The sequence below is a fragment of the Toxotes jaculatrix genome, chromosome 11 (assembly GCF_017976425.1).
Source record: "Toxotes jaculatrix isolate fToxJac2 chromosome 11, fToxJac2.pri, whole genome shotgun sequence".
NCBI classification, from domain to species: domain Eukaryota; kingdom Metazoa; phylum Chordata; class Actinopteri; family Toxotidae; genus Toxotes; species Toxotes jaculatrix.
The window spans coordinates 25,308,188-25,330,244 of record NC_054404.1 but is presented as its reverse complement, the minus strand read 5'-3'; the positions used below and the strand labels follow the sequence as shown (position 1 = coordinate 25,330,244).

The following is a 22,057-nucleotide window of genomic DNA, read 5'->3' as shown; positions in this document are numbered from 1 at the left end:
CCAATCAGATCCCTCCTGAGTGTGTTGACATGGTGACAGAGGTCAGAGGGTTCACTGACCCACAGAAGGAGGAGTACTTCAGGAAGAGGTTCAGAGAGGAGGAGCAGGCCAGAAGGATCATCTCCCACATCAAGACTTCACGAAGCCTCCACATCATGTGCCACATCCCGGTCTTCTGCTGGATCACTGCTACAGTTCTGGAGGATGTGTTGGAAACCAGAGAGGGAGGACGGCTGCCCAAGACCCTGACTGAGATGTACATCCACTTCCTGGTGGTTCAGTCCAAACTGAGGAATGTCAAGTATGATGGAGGAGCTGAGACAGATCCACACTGGAGTCCAGAGACCAGGAAGATGATTGAGTCTCTGGGAAAACTGGCTTTTGAGCAGCTGCAGAAAGGAAACCTGATCTTCTATGAATCAGACCTGACAGAGTGTGGCATCGATATCAGAGCAGCCTCAGTGTACTCAGGAGTGTTCACACAGGTCTTTAAAGAGGAGAGAGGACTGTACCAGGACAAGGTGTTCTGCTTCGTCCATCTGAGTCTTCAGGAGTTTCTGGCTGCTCTTCATGTCCATCTGACCTTCATCAAGTCTGGAGTCAATCTGCTGTCAGAAGAACAGTCAACCTCCAACTGTTCTAAACTGTTCAGAGACAAAGCTGATCCAACACAGCTCTACCAGAGGGCTGTGGACAAGGCCTTACAGTGTCAAAATGGACACCTGGACTTATTCCTCCGCTTCCTCCTGGGTCTTTCATTGCAGACCAATCAGACTCTCCTACGAGGTCTGCTGACACAGACAGGAAGTGACTCACAGACCAATCAGCAAACAGTCCAGTACATCAAGAAGAAGATTGAAGAGACTCCCTCTGCAGAGCAAAACATCAACCTGTTCCACTGTCTGAATGAACTGAATGATCGTTCTCTAGTGGAGCAGATCCAACAGTCCCTGAGTTCAGGACATCTCTCCACAGATGAACTGTCTCCTGCTCAATGGTCAGCTGTGGTCTTCATCTTACTGTCATCAGAAAAAGATCTGGACGTGTTTGACCTGAAGAAATACTCTGCTTCAGAGGAGGCTCTTCTGAATCTGCTGCCAGTTGTCAAAGCCTCTAACAAAGCTCTGTAAGTGTATAGATAGTTGGATTTATTCATTATTATATAAAGACTCTGCTATTTTATTCAGCAGGAGGGAAAATAAATTCCTCTCTTCTTTAATTCCTTATCATCATCTCTGAGCTCTGAGCTTCATCACATTGAATCTGAATTAAAATAATGGATCCTACATTAAAGAGCCAAGTCTCAGCTTTAATTTGAGCAGGTTGACATCAGTATAGAAAGAACTGTGTGGGAGATTCAGCCCTTTTAGTGGTTCAGAAGTAGCTGGACAAATACACATGAAGTGAAACAAACTCATCACATTTAATATTTAGTGTAAAATCATTTGCAGTCATTGACTGTAGTATCCCTTATTATATTTTAAAGTGAATGTGCTGAGAGCCCAAATAACATATCATGTCTTACTGTCCAAATACTTACGGCCTTGACTGTACATGTCTGTTTATTACTGATTGTGTCATATTTAACTGTCATGTCTCCAACTTGTTGAGAATAAAACAGAAAGGATTTGAATCAGAGCCAATGAAAGATGATCATCAATGTAGAAACTCCTCATTGGTTAGCAGGTGGATAAAGAGCTGATATTTCTGCTTCACTCAACAAATCTGCGTTTGATGTTTGGCCCAGTTTTCAAATGCAGGTCTGTTAGTTTGCTGTGAGCAAACTGAGAGTTTTGTTCCTTTGATTGTCCTTTCAACACAAATGTTATTTGACTTTTTCTTCATTGTTTCCTCTTCAGACTGAGCAGCTGTAACCTCTCAGAGAGAAGCTGTGAAGCTCTGTCCTCAGTTCTCAGCTCCCAGTCCTCTAGTCTGAGACACCTGGACCTGAGTAACAATGACCTGCAGGATTTAGGACTGAAGCTGCTGTGTGGTTCTCTGAAGAGTCCACACTGTAGACTGGAGACTCTGAGGTCAGTTCACTGTCTGTTACTGTTGTAGATCTTAGATCTTTAATCCACAACTGAACCTGGTTTATCTTCATCCAGAACTTGAATCTATTCATCTTGAATGAATGAGATTTGAAATAGTTGTTTTTCCGTATTGTGAATTTTTCTTCTCTCAGACTAAGAATTATTCCTTCAGTTTCACTTCATTTCAGTCAGTTGTCATGAATAATGTCTGTTGACTTCAATGAAACCTTCAGGATCAATTTTGTCTCTGATAATCAGAATTTTATTATTAAAGAAGCCCATGAAGTCGTTACTGCTGAGAGCTATAGGGATACATAGATCAATAGAGCTGTGACTCTGTCAGCCTGGCTACAGTGCTGAAGAGAAACCTGGGGTTGTTTTTATTGATTCAGTCTCAATGCCATATAACAGAACAAGGTTGATGGTGGGGTTAAAACAATGAGATGGTTTATTTACACTTTGAGAGAAGCCAATTGAGTCTAATAATGAGATAAATGCAGTGCTAAGGCTATCATTGTTAACATCCACATGAATATTGAAATCACCTACAAGAATGACTTTATCTGTACTGAGAACTGAACTTGATAAAAACTCAGAGAATTCAGACAGAAACTCAGAGTTCGGCCCAGGAGGGAGGTACACTATAACAAACTGAACTGGCTGTAATGTTTTCCAGGTTGGATGAGAAAACCTAAGAACAAGGCTGTCAAATGAGTTATAATGGATCAATTGTAACTATGGCAAGTGCACTCAAAGATGATGGAGACAGCCTGAGTGTAAGAATGCTCTGACTCAAAAATAATAACTCAGATTTCACAGACTAAACCTAAAAACTGGTAAATGGCTGCATTTATATAGAACTTTTACCCACAGCTCTTTACATGCTGCCTCTCATTCACCCATTCACACACACTGATGGCAGCCAGCTACCATATCAGCTGCTGGTCTGGTCATCAGGGCTGGTTTGAGGTTGAGGTTTTTAGCCTAAGGACACTTGATGTTGACAGGAGGAGAGCTGTGATTAATGGACAAACCTCTCTGCCTGCTGAGACACAGCTGCCCTGTACTTACAACTATTAAACAGTTTTATCAGAGGATTCAAACTAAATCAAATCAGGTACCAACATTAACACAGTTACAGTCAAGACCTGAAGTATTTGGACAGTTATTGTTCTTCAGACTCTGAGCTTCATTATTACTGATTGTGTCATATTTAACTGTCATGTCTTCAACCTGTTGAGAATAAAACAGAAAGGGTTTGAATCAGAGCCAATGAAAGATGATCATCAATGTAGAAACTCCTCATTGGTTAGCAGGTGGATAAAGAGCTGATATTTCTGCTTCACTCAAAAAATCTGTGTTTGATGTTTGGCCCAGTTTTCAAATGCAGGTCTGTTAGTTTGCTGTGAGCTGCAGAGCAAACTGAGAGTTTTGTTCCTTTGATTGTCTTTTCAACACAAATGTTATTTGACTTTTTCTTCATTGTTTCTTCAAATGAGTTATAACTGATCAACTGTAACTATGGCAAATGCACTCAAAGATGATGGAGACAGCCTGAGTGTAAGAATTAGTGCTAGTGCTGCCTCTCATTCACCCATTCACACACACTGATGGCAGCCAGCTACCATACAAGCTGCTGGTCTGGCCATCAGGGCTGGTTTGAGGTTGAGCCTGAGGACACTTGATGTTGACAGGAGGAGAGCTGTGATTAATGGACAAACCTCTCTACCTGCTGAGACACAGCTGCCCTGTACATACAGCTAATAAACAATTAGAGGATTCTGATGTTTGGCCCAGTTTTCAAATGCAGGTCTGTTAGTTTGCTGTGAGCTGCAGAGCAAACTGAGAGTTTTGTTCCTTTGATTGTCCTTTCAACACAAATGTTATTTGACTTTTTCTTCATTGTTTCCTCTTCAGACTGAGCAGCTGTAACCTCTCAGAGAGAAGCTGTGAAGCTCTGTCCTCAGTTCTCAGCTCCCAGTCCTCTAGTCTGAGACACCTGGACCTGAGTAACAATGACCTGCAGGATTTAGGACTGAAGCTGCTGTGTGGTTCTCTGAAGAGTCCACACTGTAGACTGGAGACTCTGAGGTCAGTTCACTGTCTGTTACTGTTGTAGATCTTAGATCTTTAATCCACAACTGAACCTGGTTTATCTTCATCCAGAACTTGAATCTATTCATCTTGAATGAATGAGATTTGAAATAGTTGTTTTTCCGTATTGTGAATTTTTCTTCTCTCAGACTAAGAATTATTCCTTCAGTTTCACTTCATTTCAGTCAGTTGTCATGAATAATGTCTGTTGACTTCAATGAAACCTTCAGGATCAATTTTGTCTCTGATAATCAGAATTTTATTATTAAAGAAGCCCATGAAGTCGTTACTGCTGAGAGCTATAGGGATACATAGATCAATAGAGCTGTGACTCTGTCAGCCTGGCTACAGTGCTGAAGAGAAACCTGGGGTTGTTTTTATTGATTCAGTCTCAATGCCATATAACAGAACAAGGTTGATGGTGGGGTTAAAACAATGAGATGGTTTATTTACACTTTGAGAGAAGCCAATTGAGTCTAATAATGAGATAAATGCAGTGCTAAGGCTATCATTGTTAACATCCACATGAATATTGAAATCACCTACAAGAATGACTTTATCTGTACTGAGAACTGAACTTGATAAAAACTCAGAGAATTCAGACAGAAACTCAGAGTTCGGCCCAGGAGGGAGGTACACTATAACAAACTGAACTGGCTGTAATGTTTTCCAGGTTGGATGAGAAAACCTAAGAACAAGGCTGTCAAATGAGTTATAATGGATCAATTGTAACTATGGCAAGTGCACTCAAAGATGATGGAGACAGCCTGAGTGTAAGAATGCTCTGACTCAAAAATAATAACTCAGATTTCACAGACTAAACCTAAAAACTGGTAAATGGCTGCATTTATATAGAACTTTTACCCACAGCTCTTTACATGCTGCCTCTCATTCACCCATTCACACACACTGATGGCAGCCAGCTACCATATCAGCTGCTGGTCTGGTCATCAGGGCTGGTTTGAGGTTGAGGTTTTTAGCCTAAGGACACTTGATGTTGACAGGAGGAGAGCTGTGATTAATGGACAAACCTCTCTGCCTGCTGAGACACAGCTGCCCTGTACTTACAACTAATAAACAATTTTATCAGAGGATTCAAACTAAATCAAATCAGGTACCAACATTAACACAGTTACAGTCAAGACCTGAAGTATTTGGACAGTTATTGTTCTTCAGACTCTGAGCTTCATTATTACTGATTGTGTCATATTTAACTGTCATGTCTTCAACCTGTTGAGAATAAAACAGAAAGGGTTTGAATCAGAGCCAATGAAAGATGATCATCAATGTAGAAACTCCTCATTGGTTAGCAGGTGGATAAAGAGCTGATATTTCTGCTTCACTCAAAAAATCTGTGTTTGATGTTTGGCCCAGTTTTCAAATGCAGGTCTGTTAGTTTGCTGTGAGCTGCAGAGCAAACTGAGAGTTTTGTTCCTTTGATTGTCTTTTCAACACAAATGTTATTTGACTTTTTCTTCATTGTTTCTTCAAATGAGTTATAACTGATCAACTGTAACTATGGCAAATGCACTCAAAGATGATGGAGACAGCCTGAGTGTAAGAATTAGTGCTAGTGCTGCCTCTCATTCACCCATTCACACACACTGATGGCAGCCAGCTACCATACAAGCTGCTGGTCTGGCCATCAGGGCTGGTTTGAGGTTGAGCCTGAGGACACTTGATGTTGACAGGAGGAGAGCTGTGATTAATGGACAAACCTCTCTACCTGCTGAGACACAGCTGCCCTGTACATACAGCTAATAAACAATTAGAGGATTCTGATGTTTGGCCCAGTTTTCAAATGCAGGTCTGTTAGTTTGCTGTGAGCTGCAGAGCAAACTGAGAGTTTTGTTCCTTTGATTGTCCTTTCAACACAAATGTTATTTGACTTTTTCTTCATTGTTTCCTCTTCAGACTGAGCAGCTGTAACCTCTCAGAGAGAAGCTGTGAAGCTCTGTCCTCAGTTCTCAGCTCCCAGTCCTCTAGTCTGAGACACCTGGACCTGAGTAACAATGACCTGCAGGATTTAGGACTGAAGCTGCTGTGTGGTTCTCTGAAGAGTCCACACTGTAGACTGGAGACTCTGAGGTCAGTTCACTGTCTGTTACTGTTGTAGATCTTAGATCTTTAATCCACAACTGAACCTGGTTTATCTTCATCCAGAACTTGAATCTATTCATCTTGAATGAATGAGATTTGAAATAGTTGTTTTTCCGTATTGTGAATTTTTCTTCTCTCAGACTAAGAATTATTCCTTCAGTTTCACTTCATTTCAGTCAGTTGTCATGAATAATGTCTGTTGACTTCAATGAAACCTTCAGGATCAATTTTGTCTCTGATAATCAGAATTTTATTATTAAAGAAGCCCATGAAGTCGTTACTGCTGAGAGCTATAGGGATACATAGATCAATAGAGCTGTGACTCTGTCAGCCTGGCTACAGTGCTGAAGAGAAACCTGGGGTTGTTTTTATTGATTCAGTCTCAATGCCATATAACAGAACAAGGTTGATGGTGGGGTTAAAACAATGAGATGGTTTATTTACACTTTGAGAGAAGCCAATTGAGTCTAATAATGAGATAAATGCAGTGCTAAGGCTATCATTGTTAACATCCACATGAATATTGAAATCACCTACAAGAATGACTTTATCTGTACTGAGAACTGAACTTGATAAAAACTCAGAGAATTCAGACAGAAACTCAGAGTTCGGCCCAGGAGGGAGGTACACTATAACAAACTGAACTGGCTGTAATGTTTTCCAGGTTGGATGAGAAAACCTAAGAACAAGGCTGTCAAATGAGTTATAATGGATCAATTGTAACTATGGCAAGTGCACTCAAAGATGATGGAGACAGCCTGAGTGTAAGAATGCTCTGACTCAAAAATAATAACTCAGATTTCACAGACTAAACCTAAAAACTGGTAAATGGCTGCATTTATATAGAACTTTTACCCACAGCTCTTTACATGCTGCCTCTCATTCACCCATTCACACACACTGATGGCAGCCAGCTACCATATCAGCTGCTGGTCTGGTCATCAGGGCTGGTTTGAGGTTGAGGTTTTTAGCCTAAGGACACTTGATGTTGACAGGAGGAGAGCTGTGATTAATGGACAAACCTCTCTGCCTGCTGAGACACAGCTGCCCTGTACTTACAACTATTAAACAGTTTTATCAGAGGATTCAAACTAAATCAAATCAGGTACCAACATTAACACAGTTACAGTCAAGACCTGAAGTATTTGGACAGTTATTGTTCTTCAGACTCTGAGCTTCATTATTACTGATTGTGTCATATTTAACTGTCATGTCTTCAACCTGTTGAGAATAAAACAGAAAGGGTTTGAATCAGAGCCAATGAAAGATGATCATCAATGTAGAAACTCCTCATTGGTTAGCAGGTGGATAAAGAGCTGATATTTCTGCTTCACTCAAAAAATCTGTGTTTGATGTTTGGCCCAGTTTTCAAATGCAGGTCTGTTAGTTTGCTGTGAGCTGCAGAGCAAACTGAGAGTTTTGTTCCTTTGATTGTCTTTTCAACACAAATGTTATTTGACTTTTTCTTCATTGTTTCTTCAAATGAGTTATAACTGATCAACTGTAACTATGGCAAATGCACTCAAAGATGATGGAGACAGCCTGAGTGTAAGAATTAGTGCTAGTGCTGCCTCTCATTCACCCATTCACACACACTGATGGCAGCCAGCTACCATACAAGCTGCTGGTCTGGCCATCAGGGCTGGTTTGAGGTTGAGCCTGAGGACACTTGATGTTGACAGGAGGAGAGCTGTGATTAATGGACAAACCTCTCTACCTGCTGAGACACAGCTGCCCTGTACATACAGCTAATAAACAATTAGAGGATTCTCATGTTTGGCCCAGTTTTCAAATGCAGGTCTGTTAGTTTGCTGTGAGCTGCAGAGCAAACTGAGAGTTTTGTTCCTTTGATTGTCCTTTCAACACAAATGTTATTTGACTTTTTCTTCATTGTTTCCTCTTCAGACTGAGCAGCTGTAACCTCTCAGAGAGAAGCTGTGAAGCTCTGTCCTCAGTTCTCAGCTCCCAGTCCTCCAGTCTGAAACACCTGGACCTGAGTAACAATGACCTGCAGGATTCAGGGGTGAAGCTTCTGTCTGCTGGACTGAAGAGTCCACACTGTACCCTGGAGACTCTCAGGTCAGGATCCATCAACCTGTTTAGGTGATGATTTGCTCATATCTGATTTACATCAGTGGATAAACAGCCAACTTGTGTAGGATTGTTCAAAGTAAATTTTACTGAAGTTCAACAGAACTTTCTAGACTCAGACAATTATTCATTTCTCTTGTTTTTGCTTCAGTTGTTGATTTTTTTAATCCTACAGATGATGTTTAAGGAATTTGCCTTAAATATATTGAACCTGGACCAAAATGGACCAGAACCAAAAACAAAAATAGGAAAAACAAAGAAAACAAAACAGACCAGCAGGTGTTGACAGAGGGTTCCTGTGTGATGTTGTGTGTGTCTGCAGGCTGTCAGGATGTCTGATCACAGAGGAAGGCTGTGCTTCTCTGGCCTCAGCTCTGAGCTCCAACCCCTCCCACCTGAGAGAGCTGGACCTGAGCTACAATCATCCAGGAGACTCAGGAGTGAAGCTGCTGTCTGCTGGACTGAAGGATCCACAGTGGAGACTGGACACCCTCAGGTATGGAGAGGCCTGCTGCAGCCACAGACAGTGTGTGATAGAGGAGGAAGAGCTGGAAACATTTAGTGTCACAGCTGATGACAGATCTCTACACAAGTGCTTTGAATTCAACAACAACACAAAGAGGGGTTTTCTCTCATTCTGACTTCAGTATCTCATCATGACTCACTGTGTCATATTTAAGAGAAAATATGTGACAATCATTAAATCAGGTGTGGTCAGCTGTTTTCTGTGACCTGAGCAGGACTTTCTCAGACTGGATTTCATGCTGCATCAGCACAAAGCCAGTGTGGAAACATTTGAGCTGCAGCTGGTTGAACTGCTCCTGAACCAACAGAGCCACTTTGAGCACTCAGAGTGTTTTCACCACAACAACCCCAAAGACTTTAGATACCTGTTCAGTGCTGACACACTAATAATAACATCCCAACAATAATAAGACCATCTACACTGCTCAGAGACATTCATCTGCCAGTGTCTCAAACCAAGTAGGAAATTAAATCAGGTTTCTGGTCATGTCTCTGTCTTCTAAAATGTCCATGATCAATAATCAGCTGAACCTCTCTGAGATCCTGATCTTGTCATTGTGAGATCTTTTGTTGTGTCTGACACCAAAAGTGATATCAAATGGAGAAGACAAATGATGAAATCTTTCCTCCATGTCACCTCCCTGCTCTGTATAATTCCAAGATAAGGACTCCAGGTCCTTTGTCTCTTTGCTGAATGAACAGAATAATCAAAGCATCTGTGTATGAGAGCCATGTAATGTCCATGTTTGCATGCTGAAAGAGAACGTGCTGGTCTGACCCCCCTCCTCCTTTCAGGGTGGAGCCTGGTGGAGTCCGATGGTTGAGACCAGGTCTGAGGAAGTGTAAGTGTGGTTTTCATTTGATTCCTGAAAACAAAGCAGCTCACATTCAACCATCTTCAAAGTGTCAATCAATGATCAGGTGATAGATCAATAACTGCAGCTGTGTTGTGTCTTCTTCTCTCCATCAGATTTCTGTGAACTCACCATCGACACAAACACAGTAAACAGAAACCTCAAACTGTCTGACAACAACAGGAAGGTGAACTATGTGAAGGAGGATCAGTCATATCCTGACATATTTGACCTGTGTCCTCAGCTGCTGTGTAGTAATGGTCTGACTGGTCGCTGTTACTGGGAGGTAGAGTGGAATGGAAGGGTTGACATATCAGTGAGTTACAGAGGAATCAGAAGGAAAGGAGACAGAGAAAAATGTGTGTTTGGAGACAAGGATCAGTCCTGGAGTCTGTTCTGCTCTGATGGTGGTTACTCTGTTTGGCACAATTACAGAGAGACACCTGTCTCCTCCTCCTCCTCCTCTTCATCATCTTCCTCTGTCTCTGACAGAGTAGCAGTGTATGTGGACTGTCCTGCTGGCTCTCTGTCCTTCTACAGAGTCTCCTCTGACTCACTGATCCACCTCTACACCTTCAACACCACATTCACTGAACCTCTGTATCCTGGGTTTGGATTTTGGCCCTGGTGGTCTGGTTCCTCAGTGTCTCTGTGCAGAGTGTAGCAGAGAGAGTCTCCTCCTGTTAGAGAAACTCTCTCACTGTTGAACAGATAGTTCAGTCTGTACATGTCTGTCTCTTTCACTCACAAACACCTTTTCAGATTCGTGTATTAAAGCAGTTTATTTGTTAAACTCTTCTAAATGATTCCTTGTAAACTTCTTCCTCTTCCAGTCCTTTAAAGATGGAAGCTACGATTATTACAGGAGAAAAATGTTGCTGACTTTTACTTTTTAAGATTCTAATCATGATCTTGTCCTTTCAAATTAAAAGCATCATTTTGAACATCAGTGTTTTGTCTTTCTCTGAATCTTGGGACAACTGAGCTGATTCAGTTCAAACTAAAATGCTGCCACAGTTTATCTGAAAGATCTGAGAAAAAACAAAGATAGAAACTTGGAAAGAGTTTGAGCTTCGATTCTATGAATTTTAAAAGTCAACTTAAAAAAAAGAATCAGAAAAGATGAGAGTGAAAACCAGCTGCTGAAATTTGACTAAAACAAGAAGCTGTGAAGTTTGTTTGAAAAACGTTTCAAGAGTTTTTCAGCTTCATCTGTCATTTTTACAGTGTATACCTGGAGTTTACCCTGTTCTTCATGTTTTACAGTGAATCCTCTGGCTGCTGATAATACTAGTGTACTTTTACTGCTGATGTCATTCACACTGCATCACATATTTCTGACAGTCCTTTCCCTTGTGATGGCAATGACAGGACTGCTTCACTGGCCCTCCACATGGATCTCCCCATCCCACGTCCTCCTCTACAGCCCTGTACCGCCTCAGCTGCATCCTCCTCCGACTCCCCAACATCCATCTGCCCCCCTGCATCACCCCAAGTTACATGGAGAGTTTGGTGAAATCTGGGATTAAAATGGTTCCCCTAACCCCCAACTTAGCCAGATCAAGAGTGCTACTATCATCAACACTGCAACCCCCACCAGCATTCCCCCAGACACCACCTCCAAGGCCCCCCAGATGCAGTATCTCCTCCTCTTCTTCCCCCCAAATTATGCAGCTCAGGTCAACTCAACCCACCCCTCCTTCTTCCACTCAAATAAACACACCATCTAGGCCTCTTCTACCCCCACCCAGACCACTGGCTTCTAAGGCCTTTAAAAGCACCAAGACTGCTATAAGGGACTAGGATGCCCACTTTCTCTGCTGTTTGAGGACGTATAGCCACAATAATCCCTCTATCAACCCGAGGCCCAGGGAGAGAACACTCTCCCACAGTAAAGTAAATGTTTTTCCTGACGTTTCCAAGGAAAAGACAGGACACAAAGTGCCGATTTTGATAAGCAAAAGGAAAAGAAAGAGTCAAATTTTAAGAAATACATCAACAAACCTAAAACCTATTCCATGTCAGCCACAGTCTGTCCCAGAATATGGGCAGGACATGGGTTTTAGTAAACTAAACTTAGCCCTTTGTATGCATTGACTTTGATTGTGTTATTGTAGTGGGTGACTTTAATATCCATGCTGACAATCCTAAAGATGGAAGTGCTAAAGAAGTCTTCAACATCCTGGACAACTTTGGACTTTTGTAGCATGTAACAGATCCAACACATAACAAGGCACATATATTGGATCTAATTATTTCCAAAGGTCTCAATATTTCTGAGGTTGTGGTGACTGATGTTGCTCTTTCTGATCACTACTGTTTCTTTTAAAACTATCACACCTGCTAATCATAACAAGGCTGAAGAAAAGGTGGTCAGAAAACGTTGTATTAATGATAACACCTATGCAGCATTCACCCAGACATTTGTACCATCACCAACCCTGCCCACAGCTCCCGTTGATGACCTCGTAAATAGTTTCATTTCCAAAGTTAAAACTATTATCGATCCAATTGCCCCGTTCAAGACCAAAGTTCTATCAGGAAGGAAAAAGTCACCTTGGAGAAATGCTACACTGGTTAAAGCTCAAAAAAGAATCTGCAGGCAGGCAGAACGCAGATGGTGAAAAAACAAACTCCAGGTTTATTATGACATCTACAAAGAGAGCCTACATAACTACAACCAAGAACTGAAAGTGGCAAGACAATCCTTTTTTCTGACATTATTGATAGAAACAGTAACAATGCTCACATGTTGTTTTCTGTTATAGACAGACTGACAAACCCAGGAGTATCAGTCCCACCTGAACTGCTCTCCAAAAAATCATGCAATGACTTTGCACTGTTTTTCACAGATAAAATATCAAAAATAAGACAAACAGTTTGTAGTTCTAGCTCAGGTAAAATGATGATGTCACTTTTGCCTTCCTGTCCACCAGTTAGCCGAACACATTTTAACCTGCTAGATAATACAGCACTTACAGAACTTCTCAAACAACTAAAATCTACAACATGCTCACTCGATGATCTACCAACAAAATTTTTCAAAAATGTTTTTAACTGCATAGCTTCAGACACACAACTTTATATTTCAGTGTCACCACACGACTACAGTCCCCTACATTCACTAAGCAAGTGTATTCAGCAAATCAATGAGTGGATGTGTCAGAATTTTCTCCAGCTCAATACAGATAAGACAGAATTGATTGTTTTTGGCTCCAAAAATGAAAGGTCCAAGATCAGTGCTCACCTTGACTCCATGTCAGTGAAAGTTACAAATCAAGCCAGAAATCTCTGTGTAATCTTGACTCAGACCTGAATTTCACCAACCATAAAAGCTATCACCAAGTCTGCCTATTACCACCTGAAAAACATTGCTAGGATCAAGGGTTTTCTATCCAAACAAGACACAGAAAAACTTGTCCACGCATTCATTTTCAGTAGGCTAGATTATTGTAATTACATCCTAACAGGTCTAAACAAACCATCTATCAGACAGTTGCAGCTGGTCCAAAATGCTGCTGCCAGAGTCCTAACTAACACCAGAAAAATGGACCACATTACACCTGTCCTCAAATCACTGCACTGGCTTCCTGTGAGTCAAAGGATACAGTTTAAAGTTCTACTCTTGGTCTACAAAGCACTGAACGGTCTTGGACCAAAATATCTCATGGACTTATTGGTTCCTTATGAAGCATCCAGACCCCTTAGATCATCAGGGACAGGCCTACTGTGTGTTCCTAGGGTCAGGACTAAACAAAGTGAAGCAGGATTCAGTTAGTCTGCTCCTCACTTGTGGAATAAACAGCCCAAACACTCAGTTTATTTAAGTCAGGCCTGAAAACACTGAAGCATTCTCTTAAATTGTCTTAACTGCACTCTTCTTATTTAATTATTTTACTGTTTTCTATTTTTTCTGCTCCAATGTTTTAATATATTTCTTTTATTCTATTATTTATGATTTTAATGTAATATGATTTGCTTTTATTCTATGATTTTAATGTAATCTGTAAAGCACTGTGAATTACCTTGTGTACGAATGGTGCTATATAAATAAACCTTGCCTTGCCTTGCCTTGTAATATTCCTGTTCTGTAGAAAGTTAAATTTAATCAGAATCAGAATCAGAAGCCTTTATTGTCATTGTACCAGAATACAACGAAATTATAGCAGCCTGGAAGTGGTGTTACTCCAAATCTAAATAAATAAAAAAGTATGTACAAATAGTATAAGTAAAAGCAGAAGTAAAAATAAAAATAGAAATAGAATAATACTTATAAAAATAGAATAGAATAGAATAGAATAGAAAGGTGCTGCAGGAGAAAAAAATAGTGCAAGAAAGACAGAGCTAAAATAAATATTGATTGTTGTTATTGCACACAGTATTACATATGGAGACAGTTATTGCACATAGAGACAGTGGAGTTCAGCTGCATAGTGCAGTATGTTGAGGTGTGTGTACGTCCAGTTAGAAGTGGGGTGTGATTAGTGTAGTGTATGTAAATCAATAAAATAAATTAATATTATGCTCATGAATTTGTCTAAATGTTTCTTTTTTAATAAATAAGTCAAATAAAATCGAGAGCTTCGCCTTTCGGCTCAGCTCCTTCTTTACCAGGACGAACCGGTACATCGACCGCATTACTGCGGAAGCTGCACCGATGCACCTCAGTCTCACACGCCGTCCTTCCCTGACTGTAACTCTGACTAAAAAACTAAATACCTGAGGCTGTGATGTTCCTGGTAAGTTGATCCCGCAAAGAAGATCAAGGGAGATCATGGCTGGATAAAGTCACTCTGGGCAGTGGGGGCAAAAATGATGTGTGGCCCCCACCTGAGTCCTCTTTACCTCACTCTATATGTCCTACACCAACTAGTGATCTTATGATGGAAAACTACAAAGCCCCAGGTTTGATGTGTGTTAGTTTAAGATCATTACAAAAAAGAAAGAGATGATAGAGAGGCTCTCTCTCATCATTTCATTTGATATTTATAAAACTGAGGCACATTTCAAAACAAAGGAGTTTCAGGGTCTGAGGACCTATAGGGCAGCCTGCTTGGCCTGGTTGGCAGTTCAGCCTTGAAAGTTTCCAGTAGAACAGGGAGTGTGGATGCAATACATTGGTTTATGAGTCACTTCACACACTGGACAGACAGTTTGTCTCTTTATCTTATATGAACCACAAGGCTATTTTTTTTTTAAACTCAGCACAGTCATTCATCCCATCAATGTGAATGATGCGTTACATCATTTTTGAAGCTGTTGCACAGGTGTCTACCTGTATGTGTATTTTTCCTGTTGTTGCTGTCTCTCATTTGACTTGTTTACTAATAGTTTATACAATAGTTTGATCAAGTGTAGTCAACATTTCACTGCTTGTAGCTCACTTTTTTATTTTTATTTTTTTACACAAGCTGATCTCCTAAATCGATTCAATATCCCATATATACATTGTATGTTTATTTTTGTTCTAAATAACCAGTCCATCTGTAACTTCCTGTATTGTTCACTTTATTCCTCTGCTCGCTAAAAAAAGAGAAGGCATTTTAAATCTCAGTGGGTTCAACTGATTGAAAATAGTTCTATTAGTTTCAGAGACTTGAAGTTAACACCCACTTTGTTTTGCTGTTTCAGTCGTTCTCTCTCATCTTTTCTTGTAAACCTTCATTTTTTCTTCCTCAGAGTTAAAAGCCAACACCTGGAAGTCACTCTTTAGTGCCTCACTGATCTGAAACAAGGACAATAAAAACATAAGCTGATTATTTAGGATTTATTCATACAAAAGTCAGTGATCACCATGGGTCTAAAAAAGCTACAGTGACAGATGCAAATAATGAGTGGACCACACAGAAAGACATGTGTTTCTATCACATTAACCTGCAGCTCTTTCTTTCCAACACATGCATATCATATCAGTACAGGTGAGTGATGTCTGTCGCGTTCAACAACATGATACTAGGAAGTCAAAGTGGAAGCTCTGGGATCTAAAATCATTCTGGGACGGATGTGACTTCTCTCTGTTAGTTTCAACAACATAGTGTCTCAGTGTTCAGAATAAAATCCATAAACAAATGAAGATATTTTTGATATAACACATTTGTGCACACATGAAGACATTTTCAACAGCTAACTGTTGTTGTGAAGACATTTGAGTCGCACAGACTTTTGATATGTTTTCCAAGTAAATGAATGTTTACACAAACAATTAGTATTTATACAAAACACCTTGCAGTTTATAAAATGAGTAAAAATAATTCTATGCAGCTGAATAATAATAAATGAATAAAAAATATTACTAATTTAAATGCTGCCTTCACATTGCCTACTTTTACTTTGATAGTTAAAGAACATTTTGCTTCCAATGCTACAGACTTTTACTGAAGTAGTAAGTCAGAATGGTCAAGCGGTCTAAGGCGCTGTGATCAGGTCGCAGTCTCCCTTGGAGACGTGGGTTCAGGAAATAACCTTGCATTGGTGGTTCAGTGGTAGAATTCTCGCCTGCCATATGGAAGGCCCGGGTTTGATTACTGACCAATGCAACACACTTTTGGGGGGCAGCCGTTAAGAGTGCGGCTTTGGACTTTGGATCAGCCTGAGATCAGAGGGTCGTGGGTTTTATCCCTCGACCAAGCGCAAAAAAACGGATACAGTGGTGGTGAAGGAGACACCTGCCTCTGTGACCAGTGGTGAGGCACTGATCCACCCCAGCTCCCCGGGCGCCTCACTAGGCAGCCGCTTGCCCCAGTCTGTAGTGCATGTACGTGCTTGTGTGTGTGTTTGGTTCACTTGATGTGGGTAAAATGCAGAGTAATTTTCCCTGGATGGATCAATAAAGTAATTTTTTAAAAAAGTAACATCAGCTAACAATGTAAAAGACAGTTTACATGATATTTGTTCATCACACAGGTAACACAGGTCCAACATGATGCCTGTCAGTCAGAGCAAGGTAAAGAGATTGAAACATATTTAATTAGAAACATGGCAAAGCACATGTTAAGAACTCTGTCTGGAAACTTGCTTCACTAAGTTTTCATGCTGTTTATATTGGGATTTTCACTCGTCCTCTCTCCTTTCAACTCAAGACAGATGATAATTCATTTGTTGACTGACTTTGATAATATTAACCACATTCATGTGTCAGGTTCTGCTCCAGCAACATTATCAAAGCTTAAACTGACCTAAAATTATTTCATAGTCTTGTTTATGAAGAATATGTCAATACAAAGTGTTTACATTGGGTCAATATATTACTAATATATGCATTAATATATCTGTAACACTCTTGAAGAAACCACAGAGAGCTGGGTAGTTGTATGTTGCTTTAATCAAACTGTAAGAAGGACAAACAGCAGCATTATCAATGATGAGCTCCTGTCTATGCATCATTGGAGCAACACAATCACGTGTCGACATCCGTTGACCAGGAGCGACTCCAAACCACCAACTCCCTCTGGTGGTGAAACTACAACATTACAACGCCTCTACTATTTATATTGGGCCACACTACTTAGTTATAAATAAATGAACAGCTGGGCAAACTAAATCATTAACAAGCAGTAAATATGAAGATAAGGGTTCAGGAAGCAGACACACTCTGTAATTTTAAAATTAGGCTTAAAACCTTTTTGTTTGACAAAGCTTCTAATTAGTTGTAGTTACAGTTTTAGTTGTTTTGATTAAACCAATAGTTAGTCACAATTATTACTATAGACACTGTTACAGTTAAGGATAAAGCCCATAGAAGGGCTGGCTCAGCGAACTGATCCATGCCTTAGTTATTCTGCTATAGGCCTAGGCTGCTGGGGAACTTACCATGATCCTCTGTGCACCTCTCCTCTTCTCTCTTTCTCTCCTCAGACCCACTCTCACAGTTATTAACCTTTATTCCATGTCATTAACTCTGTGTCCTCTGTGTCCTCTCTGTCCCGTAGTCCTGTGCTTGTCTCTCTCTGGTCTCTCTTTCTCTGTACCTTTCTGCAGGTATCTCTGGCTCCGGAGCTGCATGTTCTCTGTCTGTGGTCCTGGCTCCACCCACCTGCTGCTGTTTATTGTTTACAATGATCCATTTCTAACACATTCCTATGTTTAATGTTCCACTCTGCTACAGATACATGTTGGATTAATATTCTCTGCAGACTGTCATGTAAATAATTACCAGTCATGACAGCTTTTTGCCTCTGTGCTCTGTTTCCTATCATAACTGTAATCTGCTGAGTAGACAGTATCCACTAACTGTTCTGTAATCTGAATGCTGGCCCTCTAACATTGTTCACTGCCAACCCTGTTGTCATTATCACGCTTACCTCTGTCTTTTTGTCACGCAGAATCAGGAAATGCATAAAAAAAAGAAAGAAAGGAGAAGATGGACACCTTTTAAAAAAAAATCCTGTAGGTGAAGTTAAAAACTTAAAGTTGAAAAATGTTGACATTAAAAACAGTAGCCTATTTCAATTAGATATTGTTTACATTTATTTCATAGTATAGTAGTACTTTTCAGTGTTCACTGAGGTTTGCTACTGCCACAGCTGGACACATCCCCCACACTTCTGAAGAGCTTGCTACGCCCCTGCTGAATTCACATCACTGTATCCCACATTTCCTGAAAGTTTACTTTCACTTTGACCAAAGTTTGAGGCGCAGATGATTTTCTCTGTCTGAAGGTAAATGTCCGCACTTTTAATGTTTTACTCGTCAACACTTCCTGTAGTTACCTGAATTATCTGATGTTCGTTTGGATGTTATGTTTTATTGTGTTTTTTTATACTGCGTTGTGCTGTTTAGTTGTATAGACTCTGAGTTGTCACTGTAAAGTCGGGATGAGGCAGGAAGCAGAGTGAGCTGATGGTCAGTAGCTGAACACGGAGCCTTTGTTAGTCTGTGGCTCCACTTACTGCTGACTGAAGGCAGCTTTTCCTGCCTGAATCAGCCTGTGGAGGAGGCGGACCTGAGCCGCTGCTCTCCCGCAGTCTGAGCCGCTAAATGCGGTCTGAGCTCGGCCGGACAGCAGCTGGAGAACAGCTCTGACTTTCTCTGTCATTAGATGAACTCTACGGGACTGAGCTCAGAGGGACTGACAGGGTTTTTCAGGCTCTATGTGATTTTCAGAGAGACAGTTAACACTCCATCCACAGAGTCAGAGGCCTCCTGGTCCTATCAGGACAAACTCTACCTGATGAATTAGATGATAAAGACCCAAATCCATAAATACTCTCACAATAAAGCATCTCAGCGGCTCTGATAGGTGATTATATCTCTGTGGCTGGTCACAGTACAAACAGAAAAACTGTCTGTCAGGACATATTTGCTGTTTTTATTGATGTCCATCTGTGTCTCTGCTGTTTGGTTTGGTTTTGGTTTGTCGTTGCTGCTTCATATAGTTCAGACTTTACTATTAGAAAAGGCAGGAAAGTGCCAGGGGCCCCAACAAAAAGGGCCCCTGGAATAATACTGAGGAGAAATGAACTGAGTCTCAGTTGTTTTGTGTGGAATAATCACCTGCAGCTTGTTTCATCAAGTCATTTTCTACAGGGAGCCTATAAATCTCTTCCTCTCTCTCCTTTGGGCTCCTCTGATCACAGCTGTGTGCATTTGCTGCCCACATATAAAACTGTTGTAAAGAGGGAGACATAACATGCTCATACATGGTCTTTTGCAGGGACATGATCATTCCCTGTAAGTGTGTTAAAATATTTCACAACAAACCATAATTTAGCAAATCAGTCAAAGCAGGATTACAAGTCAGAACTAGAAAACAAGATGGCAGCAAACAAACTTGGTTCAGCCTGAGCAAGTATGAAAACTACAGCAGGCCTTCAGAGCACAGAGCTCAGTACTCGTGTCTTTTTAGATGGTTGGAACTCGGACACAGAGCTGGTTAATGCTCTGAATTGTTAACATGACCACACATAACCCTAACCCTAACCCCTTTATTATGTAAATGAACTGTTTTTATTATTTTACATTGGACTGAACCACCAGGAAGTGGATGTACATCAGAGTTATTCTGTATTGAACCTTCTCTCTCTTTGATCCTGATTGGTGGAGCCATGAGCACTTTAACTTTTATCATCATGTTTATAGTCAGCTGTGTTGGTTTTGTGTAACATTTCTTTGTGTCAAAAGGACGTCATCATCTGACTGCAAAACAAATCTACCTACAGGTACAAATAAAGTAACATGAACCTGAACCTGAGGATGATTTCAGTTGATGTGCAGATGAATGATTTGTGTTTTCTCTCCACATGAAGGTAGAAAGTGTGTGTGAGCTGATGTGGATGTGAATTCAGCATCATGAATCAGTGTGAGGACAGAGAGGAGGGAGCCCCTCCCCCTAAAAGCAGTCTGTGTGGGGACCATGAGATCCAGACCAAAGCTCAGAGGTGAGATGAGGATCTCTAACTGTCCATGACTCTTCTCCATGTCAGAGCTCAGCACTCACATCACTGCACCATCATTATTCACATTCAAAGCTCTGTGTGTTGTGTTGAAGGCCAGAGCAGCAGCACACACCAGACTCTGCTGGACCTGGACCTGAACATGGACCTGAGCCCAGCTCTGTGTCCATGAAGAGTGACTGGTCAAAGGGTCACCCCCTTGATTTCAAAGGACAGCCTCCCTCTGCTACAAAGAAGTGAGCTGCAGCTGAGTTTAAAATGTATCAGACAGTTGTCCTGTATAACTGGTCTTCTATGAAAGATGAAGTGATTGTGTTTTGTCTCCAGGCTTCATGAATGACACAGTATATGAACATGATCAGGCTGAAACACAGGCTTTAGTGGCAAAGTTGATGTTTCTCTTTTCAAGAAAAACACTTCTTATGTTCTTATATGTGTCATTCAGATCAGAACTAAAACTCCCTGTAACTCAGCACCTATCCAGTTCCAGTGTTTGTGTTAGTGTCCTGTAGCAGAGGTGAGACTTCTGTCAAACCCAGTGTGAGTCCTTAAAACTCATCATTTAAAAGGTGGACTTGTTGTGATGACTCTAGGTCATGAGGTACAGAAGTGATTGCTTGTTTCCTCTCATTGAGAATGTCACAGCACAGTAGTGTTTGCTTTAATCAGGACAGTCACCACAGAACATAAAAGCAGCTGTTGTTTGTGTACAAAGCATAAAACGCTCACAGATGCTGCAAACATAATGTGAGCTAATTCTTCATGATTCCTCCACAGAGTGGACCAGGAGAGCTCAGAGGTTCCCAGTGCTCAGTCTGCCCAGCAGCATCAAACACACCTGGACTCCATATTTATGGTCTGTACATGGACAACAACTACTTTGACATCTGTTGTGTTGACAATAATCTCCATGCTGTACTTTTTAGAGCAGTGGATTGTCAGTGTGTCCAACATGGATCTGATGTTTGGCTCCATGGTTTTACTTTGATTGAGTCATTCATATAGTTTTCTGTTCCAGCTGCTGGAGGAGAACTTTTGTAAAGAAGGAGCTGAAGAAGATCCAGAAGGTTGTGAGTCCAGATTACCCAGAATGCTCAGAGAGTCAGAGGGAGGATGAGGAGGTGCTGGACGGTGAGGATGAAGAGCAGAGGAGGAGCAGCAGAGAGGCTTTTGTGAAGATCACAGTGAACTTCCTGAGGAGAATGAAGCAGGAGGAGCTGGCTGACTGTCTGCACAGCAGTAAGAGGATTTCTCTAAAGATTCAACATGATGGACAAAAGGGACATTTACTAACGTCTCAAGACATGGAGGGAAATATGTTCATGTGTGTTCTTTAGGGGGATGAACATGTCATGTTTTCTTTATGAATCAGTCATTGATGTTGTTTCTTGTTTGTTCATTCAGGACATGTTGCTGCAGTTTGTCAACGTAAACTTAAATCTACTCTGAAGAAGAAGTTCCAGTGTGTGTTTGAGGGGATCTCTAAAGCAGGAAACCCAACCCTTCTGAATCAGATCTACACAGAGCTCTACATCACAGAGGGAGGGACTGGAGAGGTCAATGATGAACATGAGGTCAGACAGATTGAAACAGCATCCAGGAAACCAGCCAGACCAGAAACAAGCATCAGACAAGACGACATCTTTAAAGCCTCACCTGGAAGAGATGGACCAATCAGAACAGTGATGACAAAGGGAGTGGCTGGCATTGGGAAAACAGTCTTAACACAGAAGTTGACTCTGGACTGGGCTGAAGACAAAGCCAACCAGGACATACACTTCACATTTCCATTCACGTTCAGAGAGCTGAATGTGCTGAAAGAGAAAAAGTTCAGCTTGGTGGAACTTGTTCATCACTTCTTTACTGAAACCAAAGAAGCAGGACTCTGCAGGTTTGAAGAGGTCCAGGTTCTGTTCATCTTTGACGGTCTGGATGAGTGTCGACTTCCTCTGGACTTCCACAACACTGA

The 22,057-nt window shown here is 41.1% G+C and overlaps 1 protein-coding gene across 1 annotated transcript; it reads left to right on the top strand.

The window, feature by feature from the left end:
* Positions 1-119: 119 nt before the first annotated feature.
* LOC121189288 (NACHT, LRR and PYD domains-containing protein 12-like) lies at positions 120-11,427 on the top strand (the record flags this gene model as incomplete). The annotated part of the gene is made up of 8 exons (XM_041049241.1): positions 120-986; positions 1,876-2,033; positions 3,951-4,124; positions 6,042-6,215; positions 8,133-8,306; positions 8,641-8,806; positions 9,831-10,348; positions 11,253-11,427. Coding segments are annotated over 8 exons (2,406 nt in total), but the record flags the coding sequence as incomplete, so codon positions are not given.
* Between the last annotated feature and the right edge of the window lie 10,630 nt (positions 11,428-22,057).